This window comes from Podarcis cretensis (genome assembly GCF_951804945.1).
Source record: "Podarcis cretensis genome assembly, chromosome: 1".
Classification (NCBI taxonomy): Eukaryota; Metazoa; Chordata; class Lepidosauria; order Squamata; family Lacertidae; genus Podarcis; species Podarcis cretensis.
Genome location: NC_137170.1, coordinates 18,026,906 through 18,045,284, shown reverse-complemented (window position 1 = coordinate 18,045,284; position 18,379 = coordinate 18,026,906). Strand labels below are relative to the sequence as shown.

The 18,379-nt window shown below is 41.9% G+C and overlaps 1 protein-coding gene across 1 annotated transcript; it reads right to left on the bottom strand.

Moving 5' to 3' along the window:
- Positions 1 to 624: 624 nt before the first annotated feature.
- On the bottom strand, positions 625 to 18,026 carry WARS1 (tryptophanyl-tRNA synthetase 1). Its single transcript, XM_079948936.1, has 10 exons — positions 17,820 to 18,026; positions 16,176 to 16,383; positions 15,004 to 15,112; positions 14,544 to 14,663; positions 11,215 to 11,397; positions 8,239 to 8,339; positions 5,840 to 5,952; positions 4,295 to 4,468; positions 2,426 to 2,566; positions 625 to 1,207 (listed from the first exon to the last, which is right to left on the bottom strand). Exons 1-10 carry the CDS (start codon positions 17,931 to 17,933, stop codon positions 1,049 to 1,051), a joined length of 1,422 nt encoding a protein of 473 aa, XP_079805062.1. The 5' UTR covers positions 17,934 to 18,026; the 3' UTR covers positions 625 to 1,048.
- Positions 18,027 to 18,379: the final 353 nt, after the last annotated feature.

The window sequence follows — 18,379 nt, the reverse complement described above, 5'->3', positions numbered from 1 at the left end:
TAGTTTCCCTTGCTTTGCAGGGCAAAAACGAGTAACAATTTGCTTGCTGGGCTTGACAAAACCCCCAAAAGTCCAGTATAGACAACTTATAGATACTAGCCAGGTATCATTTGCAGAAAGACTCATCAACCAACCATCATATGTTCTTAGAACCACTGAGATGTAAGTGACTGCCCAAATGAAACTCGCCAGGCTATTAGAAACACAGCAGGTCTTTAGTTCACACACTACTCGCTTGTGGAGGGCAAGCATGTTGAAAAGGGGCTCAGGGCTGCACCTTTAGCTATGAAATAAAAGTTTCGTTCTCCTGCTTCCACCATCACCACTGATTGTGCTCAGTAGAATGTCTGAATTGGTGAGGCTGCCTGTGCAATTTGCAACCCTGACTGATCAAGGTTCCAAGTTGCACTGGGAGCCTCCACTCACAGGAAAGAGGTTCCTGCTGCAGAGATCACACTGGTCAGAATGGTGATGGCAGAAGGAGCAGCTTGACTTGGATGAGATGGTCCCAAGCTCCCTCTCAACCAGCTTGTAACAAGTGGACCGTGCTTTTGGTAAGGCCAAATTGCAATCATGTCCACTGTAACTAAACAACCAAAAAAGGAAAAAACAAAGACAAATGTATATTCTGGATGGAAGAGTTTAGTTTATCTTTGAAACAGGCACAGCTGCTAGATGTAAAAACATGCCTATCACAGCTCCCATGGTAGCAGAATCTGGCATTGCACCACCTTTGTAATCAGCGTTTTTCTTAATATTGCGTTCCGTGAAATAGGGTCCTCTTGTTGACAACGCATCTCTTTTCCAGGTGATCGGGTTATCTTGCTAACCCGTAATTAGTCAAATGAAGTCCTAGGCCAATGTCTGTTTTTTCCAAACACAAACTACATATTCCCAAAGTCACTGGTGACAACGGAGGGCAACTTTGAAAATAACTTGCTAGAAGCAGAGAGGTACGTTGTTAGGGAGAGGCGGCAGACGAGAGGCTAGGGCAACACCAATCAAGTGTGCTCTATGTGTACTGATAAATCAACATGCACTTCTGTAATTAGTAATCAAACGCCAGCTTCCGCGGAGTCATAAATTCCTTCACTATTTCATCGGTGATCTGCTTTCGCCTTTGCTGGTGAGCAGCGATCAAGGGCTGCAGTGTTTCAATCAACGCCTTCTTGAGTTCTCCTGTCAGCAGTGCTCCACTTGTATAGGCCTGCAAAGAGAATGCCTGGGTCATATCTGGTAACATCTGGGGGAAAGAACCCTCCTGCAAGTCTCCTGGAAGGAACAGCTGCTGGCAAGCAAAGCAATCTGTTTGTCTTAATTACATACATCATTCCCCCTGACATATCTCTCGAGCTGCCATAGAAAGGGAAAATTTTAGGCACAGAGGATCCTGGTTTAAGGCCTAGAGGTTTGAGCTGATGACTCAGTGAGGACTTTTTTATTATTACTCCTAAGGGCACTTACTGAGGAACACTTTGCAGAGATTAGCTGCCTCTTACTTTAAGCCACTGCGTTGTGTTCAGAGCATAGAAGAAGAAGGATGGGGTTGCATTCAATGTAGCACAAAGGTGAATACTGTGTCAGTGTGAGGATTTCTTTGTGCGTGATGGAAAGTTCTCCTCTCCGCCCCCCATGCATGCCCCAAATCTATTCCGGGTTTCCTCCTAACCCTCTGGAGCAGATTTGGTGATGGTGTGCATGGAGAGAGGGGTATCCATTTGCACTAGGGCTAATTATTGCACTAGTACAAAACGTTGCATACCTTTTGTGGACTTCCCTACCCTTTTAATGCAGGCGTGAAGGATGGGTTCTGATGCCTCAACAACCCGCCATGATGAAAAGTCTGCAATTTTTCCCCTGGGTGATTTGTATACTGATTGTACATTCTTCTTTCATGGGAAATTTACAGAGCATAGAAGGAAGCATCAACTCGCTGCCAACACAGCTAAATGGAGGCCCTAAAAATGTTTCAACTGCATGCACAAACAGGATCAAATAAGAGCAGAACATAATTGGGTCTTCCTGATGCTCAGCCTCTGCCTGGCAACTGCAGCGAGTGCAGTCTGCCATCAAAGCTGGGTGAAGATGTGAAGTCTAGCCTGAGTATGACTAACACAGGCTCTCTCCCACTGTGTAGGAATAATAGACATTCTCTGAGACAGATGATAGCTACTGCCTCTGCTACCATCGTTTTGAGAGTGCTTATGTGGCTTCCATTCTTTCAACCAAGCTACACACACAACGAAGCCCACACCCAGAACTTGCTAGTCAATTTGGACCCAGGAGAGGAAGATATAGAGGACTGCCAGGAAGGGGGGAATAAAATCTGTTGAGCTGCTATTGCAAAATCGTGATTGCCTATGTGCTTTTATCTGGGTAGTGAGGCATCTCACTGGGGGAGGGGGGGGAGAGAGATAAGAATTACCTGCTTGATTTGTTCTAATTTGTCATCATCTTCGAGGAAGAAGGTGAGGTACATGTAGGACACATCCACATCACAGTTACCCCCATATTTCCGGTGCTCTTCCACTGTGTCTTTGCCACCAGAGAAGGCATGCTTATTGATCTGGAATAGAGATCCAAGGACTTCAGCAGGCTAGCTCTGGTCTACAATCTGAGCTATTTTTAACTATACATAAAGAAATTCTGCAAATCCAGTCAGAAGGGATTGTCATGGAGCAACTCCAAGAATCATAATGCTTGAAAAGTCCAGAGGTCATCAAGTTCATGTAGAGGTTGTCAACACATCATTCTTCAGCTCGCTCAAATAATCCAGGACATAGTATACCACCATGGCCTAGTTTATTATACCATGGCTGTTATGTGTTACTCCTGCTCAGAAGCTTAAGCATGGCTTGCTTAGCGCCAACAAATCTTGATGTGAAATTTTTTTTTGCTTTACAAACCTTGCTGTGTTTTAACTAGGATTTAACTGTGATCTTAGTACCCTTCCTTAACTATGGTTTATTTGAGCACCCTACCCTAGATGCTCACCAAATTACAAAGGACAAGCAGCTGGAAAACAAGCTAAACATTCAAGAAACACGACATGGTTTTTTGATCATCTGTGGGACAACTTATGGTTAAGTGGCAGGCCAGAATGACTAAAAGTGTGTGTGTGTGTGTGTGTGTGTGTGCGTGCGCGCGTGCACGCACACACACACACACGGGTTTATATAATGGTTTTTAGGGGCCTTTTATTTTGAGATTAATTTTTTTATAAGCTTTTTGCAGGGTGTAATGAAAGCTGGGGAATAAATTAATACAATACAGTAAAATGAGTAAGCATATGGCATTATGCCAAAGGGTATGTGTATGCACACACACACACACACACACACGCACACACGAGCCTGATAAGTACTGGAATTCTGCATAAGAGATTCATGCAACACACTGGATTCTCATGTCACAAAATAAGGGAAGCCCTACCTAATGCCAAAGCAAAACTCCTACCTCTATCCATTATTAAACAGCTGAATGATAAAAAAATTATTTGTCATGAGATGGCAATCTGAAACTGACTGGCAAGTTTGCTCTTAAATTCTCTGGGAGGATATATCTGGCATTTGGGCAACAGCATGTGACGTAACCTGAAGGTATTTCAGAAAAAAGCCAAGAAATCATGTTTTGTCCTGTTAAACCTTTGTTTTGTCTTGTTAAACCTTTGCTTTGTGCTTAATTCTTTATCCATGTACCACACTGCAACACACCCGGTGCACTTCCCTGGCAAAGAGTCATGCTGGATCGCCTTCAGGGGTCTGCAGACTTCATGTTGGAACACACTAAATGAACCATGTTTCAAGAGGAGAGTTGACTTGTCCATTCAGAGCCAGGCGGTCTGAGATTACAAACCACAGCAGCTTCAACACAGATTGATGCATTAAGCTTGGCTTGCCTAGCAACAGCCACCTTGTAGCAAGTGATTTCTGGTGCCTAGGACAAAACGAGTTCTGGTAGCTTGATTTACATCACAAGGTGTCAATCTTTTAAAAGCATGTATTATTATTTTTTAAATAGTGACACCACCAGGTGAACATTGACGTCAGCCCCAGGCCTGTGCCAGATGAGCAAACAGGATGTTTAGTACATTAAATATTACATCTAGTTTATCGGAGAGTGCAAGGAGCTCACTGTGTGTGTGATCCAGCCAGCTTCAGAATATTGATTAGCTTCAGATATTTGTTATGGTACAAACTGTGCAAGGAAACAAAGAAATTTCGTAAGCGGTTTGTAAAAGTAAGGTGGTGTGATGAAAAATAATTGTATACACTGCCGACTTTTGTTTTCTTACCTTTGTTTTTATTTGCTTGGGTGTGTCAGTGAGAAAAATAGAGGAGTTGGGGTCACTCGAGCTCATTTTTGTTTGTGCACCTTGCAAGGCTGGAAAGAAGACAGAATGCAGCAACGCTGGCTTGGAAAAGCCGAGCCGAGGGGCCACGTCTCTCGTCATTCTGAAGTAGGGATCCTGGAAAACAACAAGCAGGAACAGGCTTGTGTGCGAAGCGGAAAACCAATGATTCACAGTTGTTTGCTGTGTGAGTTCAAGTGATGCAAAATACTACATAGCAAAGAGAAAGCCTAAGGCACAATAGATAAGCTGAACCTGGTGAAGCTCTGAACTGATGATTTGCTGTCGGGAACAGAGAACGACGTCTTGTTATTTGTTAAATCGTAAGAGGAGCCCCCTGGATAAGGCCAATGGCTCATCTAGTCCAGCCTCCTGTTTTCACAGTGGCTGAATGGTTTGCCTGTGGGAAACCAGCAAGCAGGGTTTGAGCACAAGAACATTCTCCCCTCCAATGGTTTCTACCAACTGATATAATAAATAACAACAACAACAATTTATTATTTATACCCCGCCCATCTGGCTGGGTTATCCCAGCCACTCTGGGTGGCTTCCAACAGAATATTAAAATACAATACAGTGGTACCTCAGGTTAAGTACTTAATTCGTTCCGGAGGTCCGTACTTAACCTGAAACTGTTCTTAACCTGAAGCAGCACTTTAGCTAATGGGGCCTCCCGCTGCTGCCACACCACGATTTCTGTTCCCATCCTGAAGCAAAGTTATTAACCCAAGGTAATATTTCTGGGTTAGCGGAGTCTGTAACCTGAAGCATATGTAACCCGAGGTACCACTGTAGTCTATTAAATATTAAAAGCTTCCCTAAACAGGGCTGCCTTCAGATGTCTTCTAAAAGTCTGGTAGCTTTCTCTCTCTTTGACATCTGGTGGGAGGGCGTTCCACAGGGTGGGTGCTACTACCGAGAAGGCCCTCTGCCTGGTTCCTTGTAACTTGGCTTCTTGCAGCCAGGGAACCGCCAGAAGGCCCTCAGCGCTGGACCTCAGTGTCTGGGCAGAACGATAGGGGTGGAGACGCTCCTTCAGGTATACTGGACCGAGGCTGTTTAGGGCTTTAAAGGTCAGCACCAACACTTTGAATTGTGCTCAGAAGCATTACTGTGTCCAACAGAGGCAGCAGAGCACAGCCATCATGGCTAGCAGCCATCAGTAACCCTATTCTCCATGAATTTGTATAATCCTCTTTTGAAGCCATCCCAATTGGTGGTCCTCATGACCGCCTGTGGGAGCAACTGTCACAGTTTAACTATGTGTTGTGTGAAGAAGTGCTTTTTTTAAGCATTGCTGAACCTTGCAAGAGGAAAGGGAAGCATTCGTTCTTTAAGTTATCTTACGATCCAAAGCTATATAATTATAGGATGCAATTAAGAGATATGCAGAACTCATCGAGCTCCGGTAATTATACAGCTTTTTGGCCAGCGGCAATAGATTTAATGGAAGTGTTTTAAAAGATTTTAAAAAGAAGAGTTTCCTACCTGGTCAATTGCACATGGGATCAGACACGGAATGTTGCTCTTGTTGTTGAAGATCTGTGGAAATGATGAGCTGAAGGATGGAGCTGCTTGAATAGCAGGAAAACTGATTTTCCCTGGAAGGGAACAAATCACACACATTTGTGAGTTTGCTTTCAGCAGCAAGCTAATGGCTTTAGACTTCATTTTGTGAGTCGCTCTGAGGCAGCTGACAAAAGCGCACCTAGGACTGGAGTGCCAGCACCAGCTATTCCACAATTTAACAAGGACAAAAAATTTCCCAGTATGTTTACTGATGGAATTTTAATCTTGTGCTTCCTTCAAGGGGTTCAGGGTGACTGACAAGGTTTTCCACCCTCCATTTTATCACAACAACCTTGGTTAGGCTGAGAGTGACCCTGATTCTTTGATAACACTGGTCAACAACAAATTTGTTGTCTGCGTTTTTTCAGTTGATTTAGGATGAATCTGGTGCGCTGAATCCAAAAATCACATTGGTTTTGCACAATCAGGTCAAGTTTTTGAGCTATGGCCACATGTATTTTTTTATGTTTTTGTTCACATGTACGCTTGTGTGGAGCATCTTAGAAGAAGTTGGTGGGGGTAAAATGCCATGTCAAATAATTGTTTTGATTGGAAATGATTATTTTAATGACAAGAAGTATTCGGGTCCGATAGTTCTGGGTGATTATGTCAAAAAGGGATCAGTTTGAAGTCATAAAACCTCGAAATCTCCCATAAATTGGTGCGGCAAAGCATAAAGTTGGGGCATCAAAACTAAGTTAATGGGGCAGCCGCCCCACGAAGTATCCTGATCTTCAATCAGCACGTCGTCCTGTAGCTCATTGTGATGAAATTCCAGTGCCTATCTTCGGAGAACTTCCTGACATTAGTGACGAAGATGCCTCCAGTGTTGAAGGACATGAAGAAGAAGAAGTGGTTCTTGAAGATGATGCTCCACATCCATTTTCCCAAAAGGAGTTGAATGATCTAGTTCGTGACCTCAGCTTGTCAAAGGACTCTGCCGCACTGTTGGCATCCAGATTGAAGGAAAAAAACCTCCTCTCTGACAGTGCTCGCATCAGCTTCTTCCACAACAGGCATCAAGAGTACCTCCATTTTTTCTCGGAAGAGAAGGACTTGGTGTACTGTGCAGATATTGTGCAGCTTCTGCTCAAGCTTGGAGTGCCACAGTACGAACCCAAAGATTGGAGACTGTTCATTGACAGCAGCAAGCGATCACTGAAATGTGTTCTGCTACACAACGGCAACCAGTTTGCCTCTATACTCCTGGCTCACTCGACTACACTGAAGGAGAACTATGAAGCGGTGAAGTATGTGCTGGAGAAAATTGGTTATGATCAGCATAAGTGGTTTATTTGTGTTGACCTGAAGATGGTGAACTTTTTGTTGGGACAACAGTCTGGCTTCACCAAGTATCCATGTTTTCTGTGCATGTGGGATAGTAGGGACAGTGCTCAGCATTACACAAAGAAGGACTGGCCTGTGCGGGAGGAATTGGTGCCTTGCAAAGAAAGGAACGTCATCAATGACCCTCTGGTGGACAGAGACAGAATACTCTTCCCACCGCTGCACATCAAGCTTGGCTTAATCAAGCAGTTCACCAAGGCTCTGGACAAGGATGGTGACTGCTTCACTTACTCGTGCCAGGCTTTTCCAGGATTGACCATGGAGAAGTTGAAAGCTGGCATCTTTGGCGGTCCTCAGATCTGTCAGCTCATCAGAGATCCAGAGTTCGGAAACTCAATGAACGAAGTGGCACTGGAAGCGTGGAAGGCATTTGTTCAGGTAGTGAAGAACTTTCTTGGCAACAATAAGGCCAGAAACTACGCAGAACTTGTCAACAACATGCTGACTGCTTTCAGAAACCTGGGCTGCAACATGAGCGTCAAGATGCACTACCTATTTTCACATATGGACCGGTTTCCTGAGAAACTGGGTTCAATGAGTGACGAGCAGGGGGAGAGATTCCATCAGGACATGAAAGAGATGAGACCAGGTATCAGGGTCGCTGGGACACAGTCATGATGGCTGATTACTGTTGGACTCTGAAGAGAGACCTCCCTGCTGCTGAGCATTCCAGGAGTTCCAAGAAACAGAAATTCAAGCCCTGAAGTTTGAAAAATGGTGAAGCAACATGCAATTTACGTGTACTTACCTTTATCAATGCCCACCATTCAGTTTACAGTAAACCTGACCTGATGGAGAGAAACGGATGCCATTTCCTGATTCGGCAGTGCAAAAATACCCTAAATCAGTTGTAGAAATCTAGACAACATTCAAAAAGTAAAAAATTGTTGCCCAGTGTAATAGTTGCTGCACAACTCCCACTGTATTTTTGCTTCTATTCATGAATTGCTAGAAACCTATCGGGAACTCACCTATACAGTCACTGTCTGTAAAACCGAAGATTCCTTTCACTTGGTTGAATGTCACATGCTTTTGGATTTTAACAATGTTCCTATAGAATCCTGGGCTCATCCTGAGAAAGAAGGGGAGTCAAAACTAAAAATTTAGACAAGGAAAATAACGTCTTCTGGGGAATATTCACAGGCCAGCACCACAATCTATTCTACTATTTATTTATTTACAGAACTACAGATACAAATTATTTATACTTAAAGAACATTTACAAAGGAATATTTTTATTATTCCCCTGCCCCCAAAAAGGTGTTGACAAAGATCACTATGACACTAAGATAGTACAGTCGTATCTTGCAAGTCGAACAGAATCCATTCCAGAAGTCCGTTCAACTTCCAAATCGTTTGAAAACCAGAGCACGGCTTCTGATTGGTAGCAAGAAGCTCCTGCAGCCAATCGAAAGTTGCGGAAGCCCTGCTAGACGTTCGGCTTCCAAAAATAGTTCGCAAACCAGAACAGTCACTTCCGGGTTTGCGGCCTTCGGGAGCTAAAACATTCAGGAACTAAGCTGTTCAAAAACCAAGGTACAACTATAGTAAGTTATCTTTATTCAGTACTTTCTCAGCAGTCTTTTGTTTTCCCTCCAAGTAAAAATAATGCATAATTACTGCAATTCTCTTGGGATGCCCCTTTCAGACCAGGCTATTTGTAGGCTTGTCACTGTAAACCAAGTAACAAACAGAACATAATTAAAAGATTTAATTATAAACACAGCAATGGTCACCCTATGGAGGGCCATAGGCTAACTGCTCCCGGTTAAGATGTTTGTATGTAAGAAAGTATACCATGTTTCTCTGACCAAAAACGTATGGAAAAATATTCCAGGTCACTTTGAACTGCTGCCTAAAAGGAATATTTGTAAATGATAGGGACCAACTTTTGCAGTCAATGTGCTTCCAAGCCAAGAGAGAGACAACACATGCAGTACACGTAAAGCTTATTTGTGCAACGCCATCTGCTTCTATGATAGGAACCCAGGGAGCTGCCTGAGGATGATGGAGATGACTGGCCTGTCTTGCTTAGCCTTGTCTCTGGCAGTAGCTCTACAGTAGGGGTCGGCAAGCTTTTTCAGCAGGGGGCCGGTCCACTGTCCCTCAGACCTTGTGCGGGGCCGGATTATATTTTTTTTGGGGGGGGAAATGATGCAAGAGCATCACGAGCCCCAGTGGCTGCTTACCTGGCGGCGGCGGGACGATGAGCGGCACCAGAAAGGGCTCCGGAAAAGGGCTGCTTAAAATGGTGGCCGCTCAAGTGCTACTGCTGATGTCACCAACAAAGCCCAGCCCCCTTCCTCCTCTAGGCAGGGCGGGGAGAAGCCAGGAGGAGGGAGGGAGGAGGTGCCGCCGCCATGTGAGGGAGGGAGGGAAAGAACGTGTGCGCTGGTGATCCATTCGACGATTCCTGGACTGTCTGAGGGACTGTCCCGTGGACCGTAGTTCGCCTACCCATGTTCTATGGGATTTCAGGCAGCAGCCTTCCCCTGCCCTACCTGGAAACGCTGGGGATTTAGTGCTGCTTTACCACTGACCTATGGCCGTTCCCATATCTCAGGTGCTGTTTTACAGTGGGCGTCTGTAAATAAAGAATTTTTTGTTTTCAGTCCCTCTCCCTGGCTACAATTAAGATGAAACCAAGAAAAGGCAGTGACTGCGGTGATTATGCTCTCCAACCAGACTAGTGTACTTAAAAAAGAAAAGGGAAAAAAAAGGAGTGGAGCCAGATTGACTCAAAAGTTTTACATTTTACAGTCCTCAGGTCTGCAATCCCTGGAATATTAAAACTCTACGGAAAACTACAGGCAGCTTCCTTGCTGGCCTGCCAAACAATCAAGCGCTTCTCAGTTGAAGATCTGGTTTCCTTTTGATAAATTCCTATTTCCTCTGAAGCTAAAATGACCTCAAGGGGTTGCAGAAGCACTGTGCCCCCTACTGGCACTTAATATGATAACCATATGCATGACCAAACACTCTAGGATTCTTTCTTAATGCTCGAGGGCGTGATAAAGACACACTGGGTTAACTGGTGTAATGGAACCCAAAGAAAAATGCATTTACTTATTGAAATTTTTAAAACCGCTTAATCAAATCTCCCTCTACTACTACTACTACTACATCTGAAGGCAGCCCTGTTTAGGGAAGCTTTTAATGTTTGATGTATTACAGTATTTTAATATTTTTTGGGAAGCCGCCCAGAGTGGCTGGGGAAGCCCAGCCAGATGGGTGGGGTATAAATAATAAATTTTTTATTATTATTATTATTATTATTATTATTATTATTATTATTACATAATAATAATTAGTAAAAACACAAATAAAATCAGTAAGATGTTTAAAATGAATGTAGGCGGTTTAATTATGTTTCTGGGAAGGCTTGCTGAAATAGGTTTTCGGCAGGTGCGTATGAGAATATACCAACGTCTACATGCAGGGAGTTCCCAAGCACAGGTGCTGCCACGTCGAGACAGACTCCTTGCAAATTGAACATTATACGTCATTTCTAAAAGTGCAAGTTCCACAGATAGAAGTGATCAAATAGGCATTGTTATTTCCTTCTTTAGTAGGAGCATTACTTTTCAGTAATATTCCCTTTCTTCTTACTGAACAAAGCTTATTTTACATCTGAAGGCAGCCCTGTATAGGGAAGTTTTTAAATGTTTAATGCTTTATTATGCTTTCATATATGCTGGAAGCCGCCCAGACTGTCTGGGGCAACCCAGTCAGATGGGTGGGGTACAATTATTATTATTATTATTATTATTATTATTATTATTATTATTATGTGTCATGCCTTGCCATGTACTGCATCTTGTTATCTTGGGCAAAATGGTTCATCTCCCCCTGCCACCCCAGCTAAATTTGATAGAAAGTTTGAGATCACAGAAAACAACAGAAGACTTTTGATCATGCAAAGTTTCAAAGAATACTTAGAAATGTACCCCAAATATTCCAGATCAGAAAAGATGAAGGTTTTATTTATGTCAAATCCGCAGGCTATAATGTCCTTGATGTTTTCTATAGCACACTGATAAGCCTTCTCAAGTGTCATATCCTTCCACAGGTACTTCTCATCATCAGTTATCTGTATGACTAGGGGAACATTAAATACTTCCTGTAACCACCTGGTTAAAAAAAATGAAACAGATTTAGCTTTAGGGTAAGTTCTAGTTAAATCATTAGCCAACATGGTAATCTTTATACAATAGTGCAATCTGGGTTGAAATTAAATTTATTCAGATTCCTTTCACAGACTTTACAGAATCGTTTTCTCAGCTGCAAAGACTCTCCTAAATCAATTTATTTTAAAGATGTGGTTATGCACACTACGGGTATGCAATGTCCACAACATTTGATTTGAACCTCAATCAGGCACTTTGGAAAACAACTAGCCTCAATCTGAAGTGCTTCAGAAGAGATCAAATCCATGCTGGGGGAAAGCGGCTTTGTTTCTATTCCATGTTGGAAAACAGCTATAATTTTCCCCCATTTGGCAGAAGTGGATGAAATTTGCAGGCAGAGTAGCTCCTCCAGACTGGATCAAGCCTGCCAAATTATCTGGATACTAAATGCTGCAATTGTGTCATGTAATCACAGAAATGGGTAAAGCGCATTTCCTTTCACTGCTACTTTGACGAAATCTTGGTTGTGCAAACAGCAAGAAAAATATTTTAAATCTGCATTCATACTTAGAAAAATTGAAAGAATTCAAAGAAACATGCAGTTAGTTCCACAAGCGGAAGGGGACTTCAGAGTGGTGCTTTCTAGCAAACTGCTTGGGAAACAAAGAGATTTCAAAAGCAGATCATGATATGGCATGAAGGACAGGAACATTTGTTCATTTTACTTCAACCATTTGTACACTGCTTAATCACAGTGGTATATGGGAGACCCAATACAATAAGACTAACAATGTGTTGATGCTGTAAAATTAATAAGTGTCCTAGAATTAAAAATGTCTTTGGTAAGTGCTGAAAGTTCTACAGGATGAGTTTCACAAAACTGGGACCACAATACTAAGCTCCTTGTGGTACAAGCTACGTTTCTGAGTCATGGGGGACCACTAACAGAGACTCCTCCAACAACGTTATTGATCAAGTGGTGAAATAAGGGATCAGGCAGTCCCTGTGGTATCCTAGATTCAAGTTTTTAAGGGTGTTGTAAATGAATAAAAATAACCTTGAACCTGGCAGCCAGAGCAAGCATTTGAGCACCCAGAGTTACGTGCTGGCCATAATCTGCCCCTCCATCAATAGTCTAGCCACAGCATTTTGCACCAGACTAGGCCCAACAGTAGCCCCACATAAAAGGCACTGTATTGACGGAGTCCTGCACAAAATAAAATAAAAAAATCCACTGAGCTATTGCAAGAGCCCATCTTTGATGTCAGTCAGTTTTTTTATCCGTGTAAAGTTTTGCTGGCCATTGAATTGTATCAAAAATTAATGTGGTTATGTTACTTGTCCCATTATGTGTTTTCTGTCATTTTTTTGTGCAGCAGGAGAATCTAGTTTCTGTTTTGTGTATATTAAAAAAGGCTTCAAACACCCTCTTTTCCTCTCAACTTACAATCAAGAAGCAGAAGCAGAATTCCCTGGGCAGCCCCTTTGTTCTTTCGGATGCTGCAGAGTGGAACTGCAGAAACATTTACATTTCTCTGTGTTGTTACCTTGGTTCTTCTGCTCATCCACATCTGTACATTTATTACGGTGACGTCTGTCACCTAGTTCAAGGTGCTTATTTTTGTGGCAGGTAAGACAGAGAACAATGTTACAGACAAGGGTGGGGAGATGGATCTGGCCAGGAGGTCAGATTTTTAACCTCCCTATCCCTGGAAGGGCAAGCCTGATGGATGGGTGCACCCACTTGCCAATTACCTGACATAACAATGGTATCAAATGTTTCCCCATGTGGTTTGCGTGCCTTGATGATCAACTGGTTGTCAGTGCTTGCAAAGTACTGTGCAAAGGGCTTTGAAGGCGCTACAGATCAGTGGTGCCTGCCAGTACCCTTTTGCTCAACCACATCTTTCCCAGCCCCACACCTGACATCATATATGGCATCGGTTGTAGGGCAGGTGGGTGTGGCTTGGCCAAAACAGCCTCAGGGACCACGGGCCAGACGTTATCCAATGCTGTTGTAGAGAATGATCTCTCCTAGCTGAGCAGAGGTAACTTGTTTCCCATGTACACAGAAGCCACTGCCATGAACTCAAATAATAGGATAATGAAATCTGCCCAAGGTCGCCCAGTGTCCTAAAGGGGTGTGCTGTTTGGGGGAGGGCACAGATGTGGTCTTCCAGGCATTGTTGGAGTGCATCTCATGTAATCCCTGGCCATTGGCCATGCTGCATAGGGCAAGTGGGGGCTGGAGCGAAGAAAACAGAGGTGTCAAAGTTGAGAATCAGAGAGAAAGAGCCAGGGAGAAGAGTCGGTGGAGGAAGATTGGAAGAAATTTAAAGACTATTTACAGAAACATTGTAAAATTAATAACTGTTAGAAGGATGTTGGAATAATATTATATGATTTTAGCAGGAATGATATAAAGGATTTGGGAATAACACTGTTAATTGGTGAAAGGAGGAAAAGTAAAGTTACATTATATTAAGATAATTTATAGGACTAAAATTTTAAAAGAGGGAAAGGATTTGCTGAAATGGATAAAAGGGAGGTGTGAGGAGGTCAAGGAAATAAGCTAATGAAAGATAAGTAATGAGAAGATTTGCTGTATTTTTCTTTGCGTTTTTGTTTCTGTTTAATGGACCTTATTTTTCTGTTTTTTCATATGGTGTGTTGTTTTGTTTTTGTTTAATGTGGTATTTTTACTTTTTCTTTCTGTAACCTTTAAAATTTTAATAAATATTATTTTTTTTTTAAAAAAGAGAATCAGAGAGAAAGGAAGGGATTCACATTTGGCAGCTGTTTCATTGCCCAGCCTATTCATGAGTTACAGTAGCAATTGCAGCCCTATTTCTGCTTACAAAAGGTGCCTCTGCCGGGTTGTGTGTGTGTGTGTTTTTTTTGCAAACTCCCCCTAAATGCCCACCCCTGTGCATCATTCCATGGTCTTCAAGAGGACCCCCCCAAATCACCAGGTTCATTTGAATAGGCAAAAGGGGAAAGAAGAACTAATCCATAAATTTCCTTCCATTCATGGATCTGAGCCCCAATTCTTTGAATCACAGGTTCTGATTGTCTAGTGCTTTGTATGTTGTCTTAAACGAGTAGCAAATATATAATATGAAATGTTATATACTTCCAGAGTTACTTACTTTGTGAAAGTAAATGGGATAAGGTGACCAACATGCATTGCCTCTGCTGAGGGACCTCTGCCGGTGTATAGGTAGAATGGCTTCTTATTTTCATAGGCATCAAGAATTTGGTTCATATCTCTGGAGAAAAGTAAAGATACAGAGTTTGACTTTTTAAAAGATGAGCTTGACAAAATGAAAAAAGCATGAGAAGCGCCAAAGAAGGCAACATGTCATTTTTGTGACTACAATTTGTGTTTTAAGGAAAATATTGTAATTTAAATAGTGCAACTGGGGCTTGCATGCAGTGGAAATACACCCCAGCTATGCAATTTAAAGAATTATGCAAGACTCCTTTACCATTCACCCCACAAGAAAGTTGGCTTTTGCTTTCTCTGGCAGAGATGTATGTGAAATAGTACATGGTACAACTGTACAAAGTGTGAAAGAGGCTGACAAACCAGAAATTAAACCTACTTACCTATGAGAAAAGAAGATTCCTCTGCGTAGGAAGTGGTGTGGTTTATGCCCAGTAACTCTTTCTATTCGGTTGATGAGGTCTTTATCAATTTTGCTGCTGCCAAATCGAACTGAAGACAACCAAAATGGGCAATAGATATTATTATTATTACTACTACTACTACTACTACTATTTTTATTATTATTTAGTTGCTTGTTACACAAAAAGGTCTTCAAGTGACTTAAAGCATATTCACATAGTACAGTACAGTCATACCTCGGGTTACAGATGCTTCGGGTTGTGTGTTTTCGGGCTGCGCACCGCGCCAAACCCAAAAGTACGGTATTTGGAATAGGTTACTTCTGGGTTTCAGCGCTTTGCGCATGTGCAGATTCGCAACCCGCGCATGCACAGACGTGGCGCTGCGGGTTGCGAATGTGCCTCCCGCAAGGATCACGTTTGCAACCCAAGGGTACACTGTATAGGTAAAAATACAATATAAAATTATAGATACATTCAGCAGTGATATGCTGCTATCTAAATCACCATTGAATTAGCAATACAGCATAGCAACATGATCCCACCACTCCAAATAAAAACAAGGGAATTGTTAAATATTTTGGCTTACCATTACCCTTAAATGTCTACAAAAATGTACAAAACTACATCTACACTCTTCTTTAATCAGATTCCTGATCCCCTTTTCAAACTGAGCTACTTCATTCTCAGTAAAAGCCATCAGAGTTATAGTGCAACCTTTAGAATGTTTATTCAGAGGTAAGTGCCATCAGATTCAATGGTTCATATTCTCTAGTTAGTGTGCTTTTGACTGCTGCCCTAGAAGCACAAATCACCCTCTGAAATTTCTCATTCTTTCATTCTTTCCTTAAGACAGACTTTTAAGGCAATGCTGAACATAAGACCAGATAGATCAAGTCTGAGGAATATCTAGTTCAGCCTTCTGCTTCTGACTGTGGCTTGTGAGAAACCTCCAGGAAACCCACAAGAAGGGTTTGAAGACAAATGGTGTTAGGCAGCAATACTGCCTCTCAAAAACTGGAAATAGAAAGGGCCACTTGAGCACAATGGAAAACTTGTTTAATCTGAGCACATCATGACAAAAATGCAGCAGACAGAGTATGTTATATTATAGATTTTTAAAATCTTTTAAAAATGGACAGAACACCACGTACCTATAAGTTTATCATAATCCACTCCCTTTGCATTGGATGTCTGTACTGTCCAAGGGTCTACAAAATCATTATCTTCTGTGTCTCCTGGACCATTACTGACTGGAGTGAAGTCTGTTGGAGGGGAACCTGGTTTATATTCCTCACCTGTTGCTGTTTTATAGCTCAGTTTTAATGAAAGTAACAACTTAACTGCTGTATCAATTTCATCCTGGGGTGAAAGAAGAAAACACACACAAGGCAGTGTTCAGGTTAATAAAATGCAGAAAGCTGTGGCCTTGCAGCTACATTATACAGAATAGGAAATGTTCTATATGCATGAAATCGTGTGTGGTTGTTTTTTTTGTGTGTGTATACATACATACATACATATATATGAATGAGAGAATGAATAACAGGTTGAAGACGAAAGTGGATGGGGCAGAGAGATGAAGCAGCTGGCTTTCCAAACTCCATGTAAACAAACCAAATGACCTGCTTGTCTAACCTTGAGCAACGTCACTCAAGGTCTCCATTTCACTTTTCCACTTGCAAAACTAATACAAATATTTACTTACCTTGTAGGGGCTCTGTAGGACTTGAAAGAGTTCTTAAATGTGCAGAGAAGCTAATATTTCCTTTACAGACTTACCCTAACCACCCCTATCTGCTGCTATCAAATCCCACCTGAAAACTCAACTTTTCCACTGTTTCCCATTGGCTTAGCCCTTTGTTCAACACTCAACTGCATTCTTTCCCATGTCTCTAACCTATCGCTAATCTAAAATGCCCTGAAAATACAACCAGGGAACTAATTAGCCTATCAAATACATTACTAAAACATGGGCCACAAACAACAAGTTTTATAAAAAACACACACCAGGCACGTTCATAGAAGGTGGGCTTATTAATGGACATTAGCCATGAGGAGTCAAATGAAACATCCTGATTCAGAGCTCTTACTGCTGGACATGTAGGGCTGGGGTGGAAACAGCATGGCAGGACTACTGCACTGTTATCCCAATATATCTGGATAAACACCATAGAAAATATGATCCTGGACTAGAGAGACCCTTTGTTGATTCAGAAGGCAATTTTAAATGATTTTGGACTCAGACACAGAACACTCCCACTGGCAAAAAGAGTAGGTGGGAAGAGAATATATTTTTGCCAAGCCCACCTTCCCCTTGCAGTCTGAAAAGTGTTCCAGAGGGTTGAAGGACCCCCTAGAACAGTATGGGGGTAATGCAGGAGGCAGAAGGGGGAAACTGAGGCAAAAAGCCTCTCCCCGTTTTCCTCCAGTAGGCATGCCCACTGGATCTCAATCCTTTCACCAACCAGAAGGAGCTCTTCTGCTTCTGGAAGGGACACTCTAGATCAACCCCTTATATATTAAAAGTCTCAACCAAGGAACTTAGAAATTACTGTTTTTGTGAGATAGCTACCTTTTTTAAAAAAACAAACACCCCCCCTTTTAATGGAGCTTGTAGATGTAGAAATTCAGTTTTATTAAAAGGCTATCTATCTATCTATCTATCTATCTATCTATCTATCTATCTATCTATCATCATCTATCTAAGAAAGTTGCATAACTAGATTCTACTAAAATAAAATTCTAACTGGAAAACTAATATTGCTAAGAGTTCAGTTAATGAAATACAATTTTACCTTTGGTGCTTTCTCAGCTTTTAGCGATCTGACTTTTTCTCCTTGTGCAGTCACTTGTTCAAACAGTTCAAGAGGATTAAGAGAGCAAAAGTCACAATTCTGAAGGTCTGCCATTTTCAGGAGTGTGAAGGATCTTTTCTGTTTATAGTTTAAAGTGCAACTTGCAGCTTCTTTTTATCCAGAAACTTCAAAACAGCCTGGAGGAGTCTGGAAGATAAAAGACAATGTATGCTTTAATCTTTGGTAGCTAGTTTTATAAATGTTGCATAGGTCAAGCATTATTTTTATGTACAAACACACAAAATAGGATCCAAGTTTTTCAAACACATTTATTTTTAAATCTAAGAATACTGTACATGAATACATCGATTTAATATTTAGCATCCACCCAGTAGGCCCAACAGAGCTTTATTACCGGAAAACAAACCTCATTCCAAAATCAAAGTCAGAGGCTTTCCTGAAGCAATTAGGCATGGCATTTACAGAGAAGCTTGCTCAAGCCAAGTCAGTTTACAAACGTGTTTGTCATCAAGGGCAAAGGTTCCTTAGCCTTCCTCCCA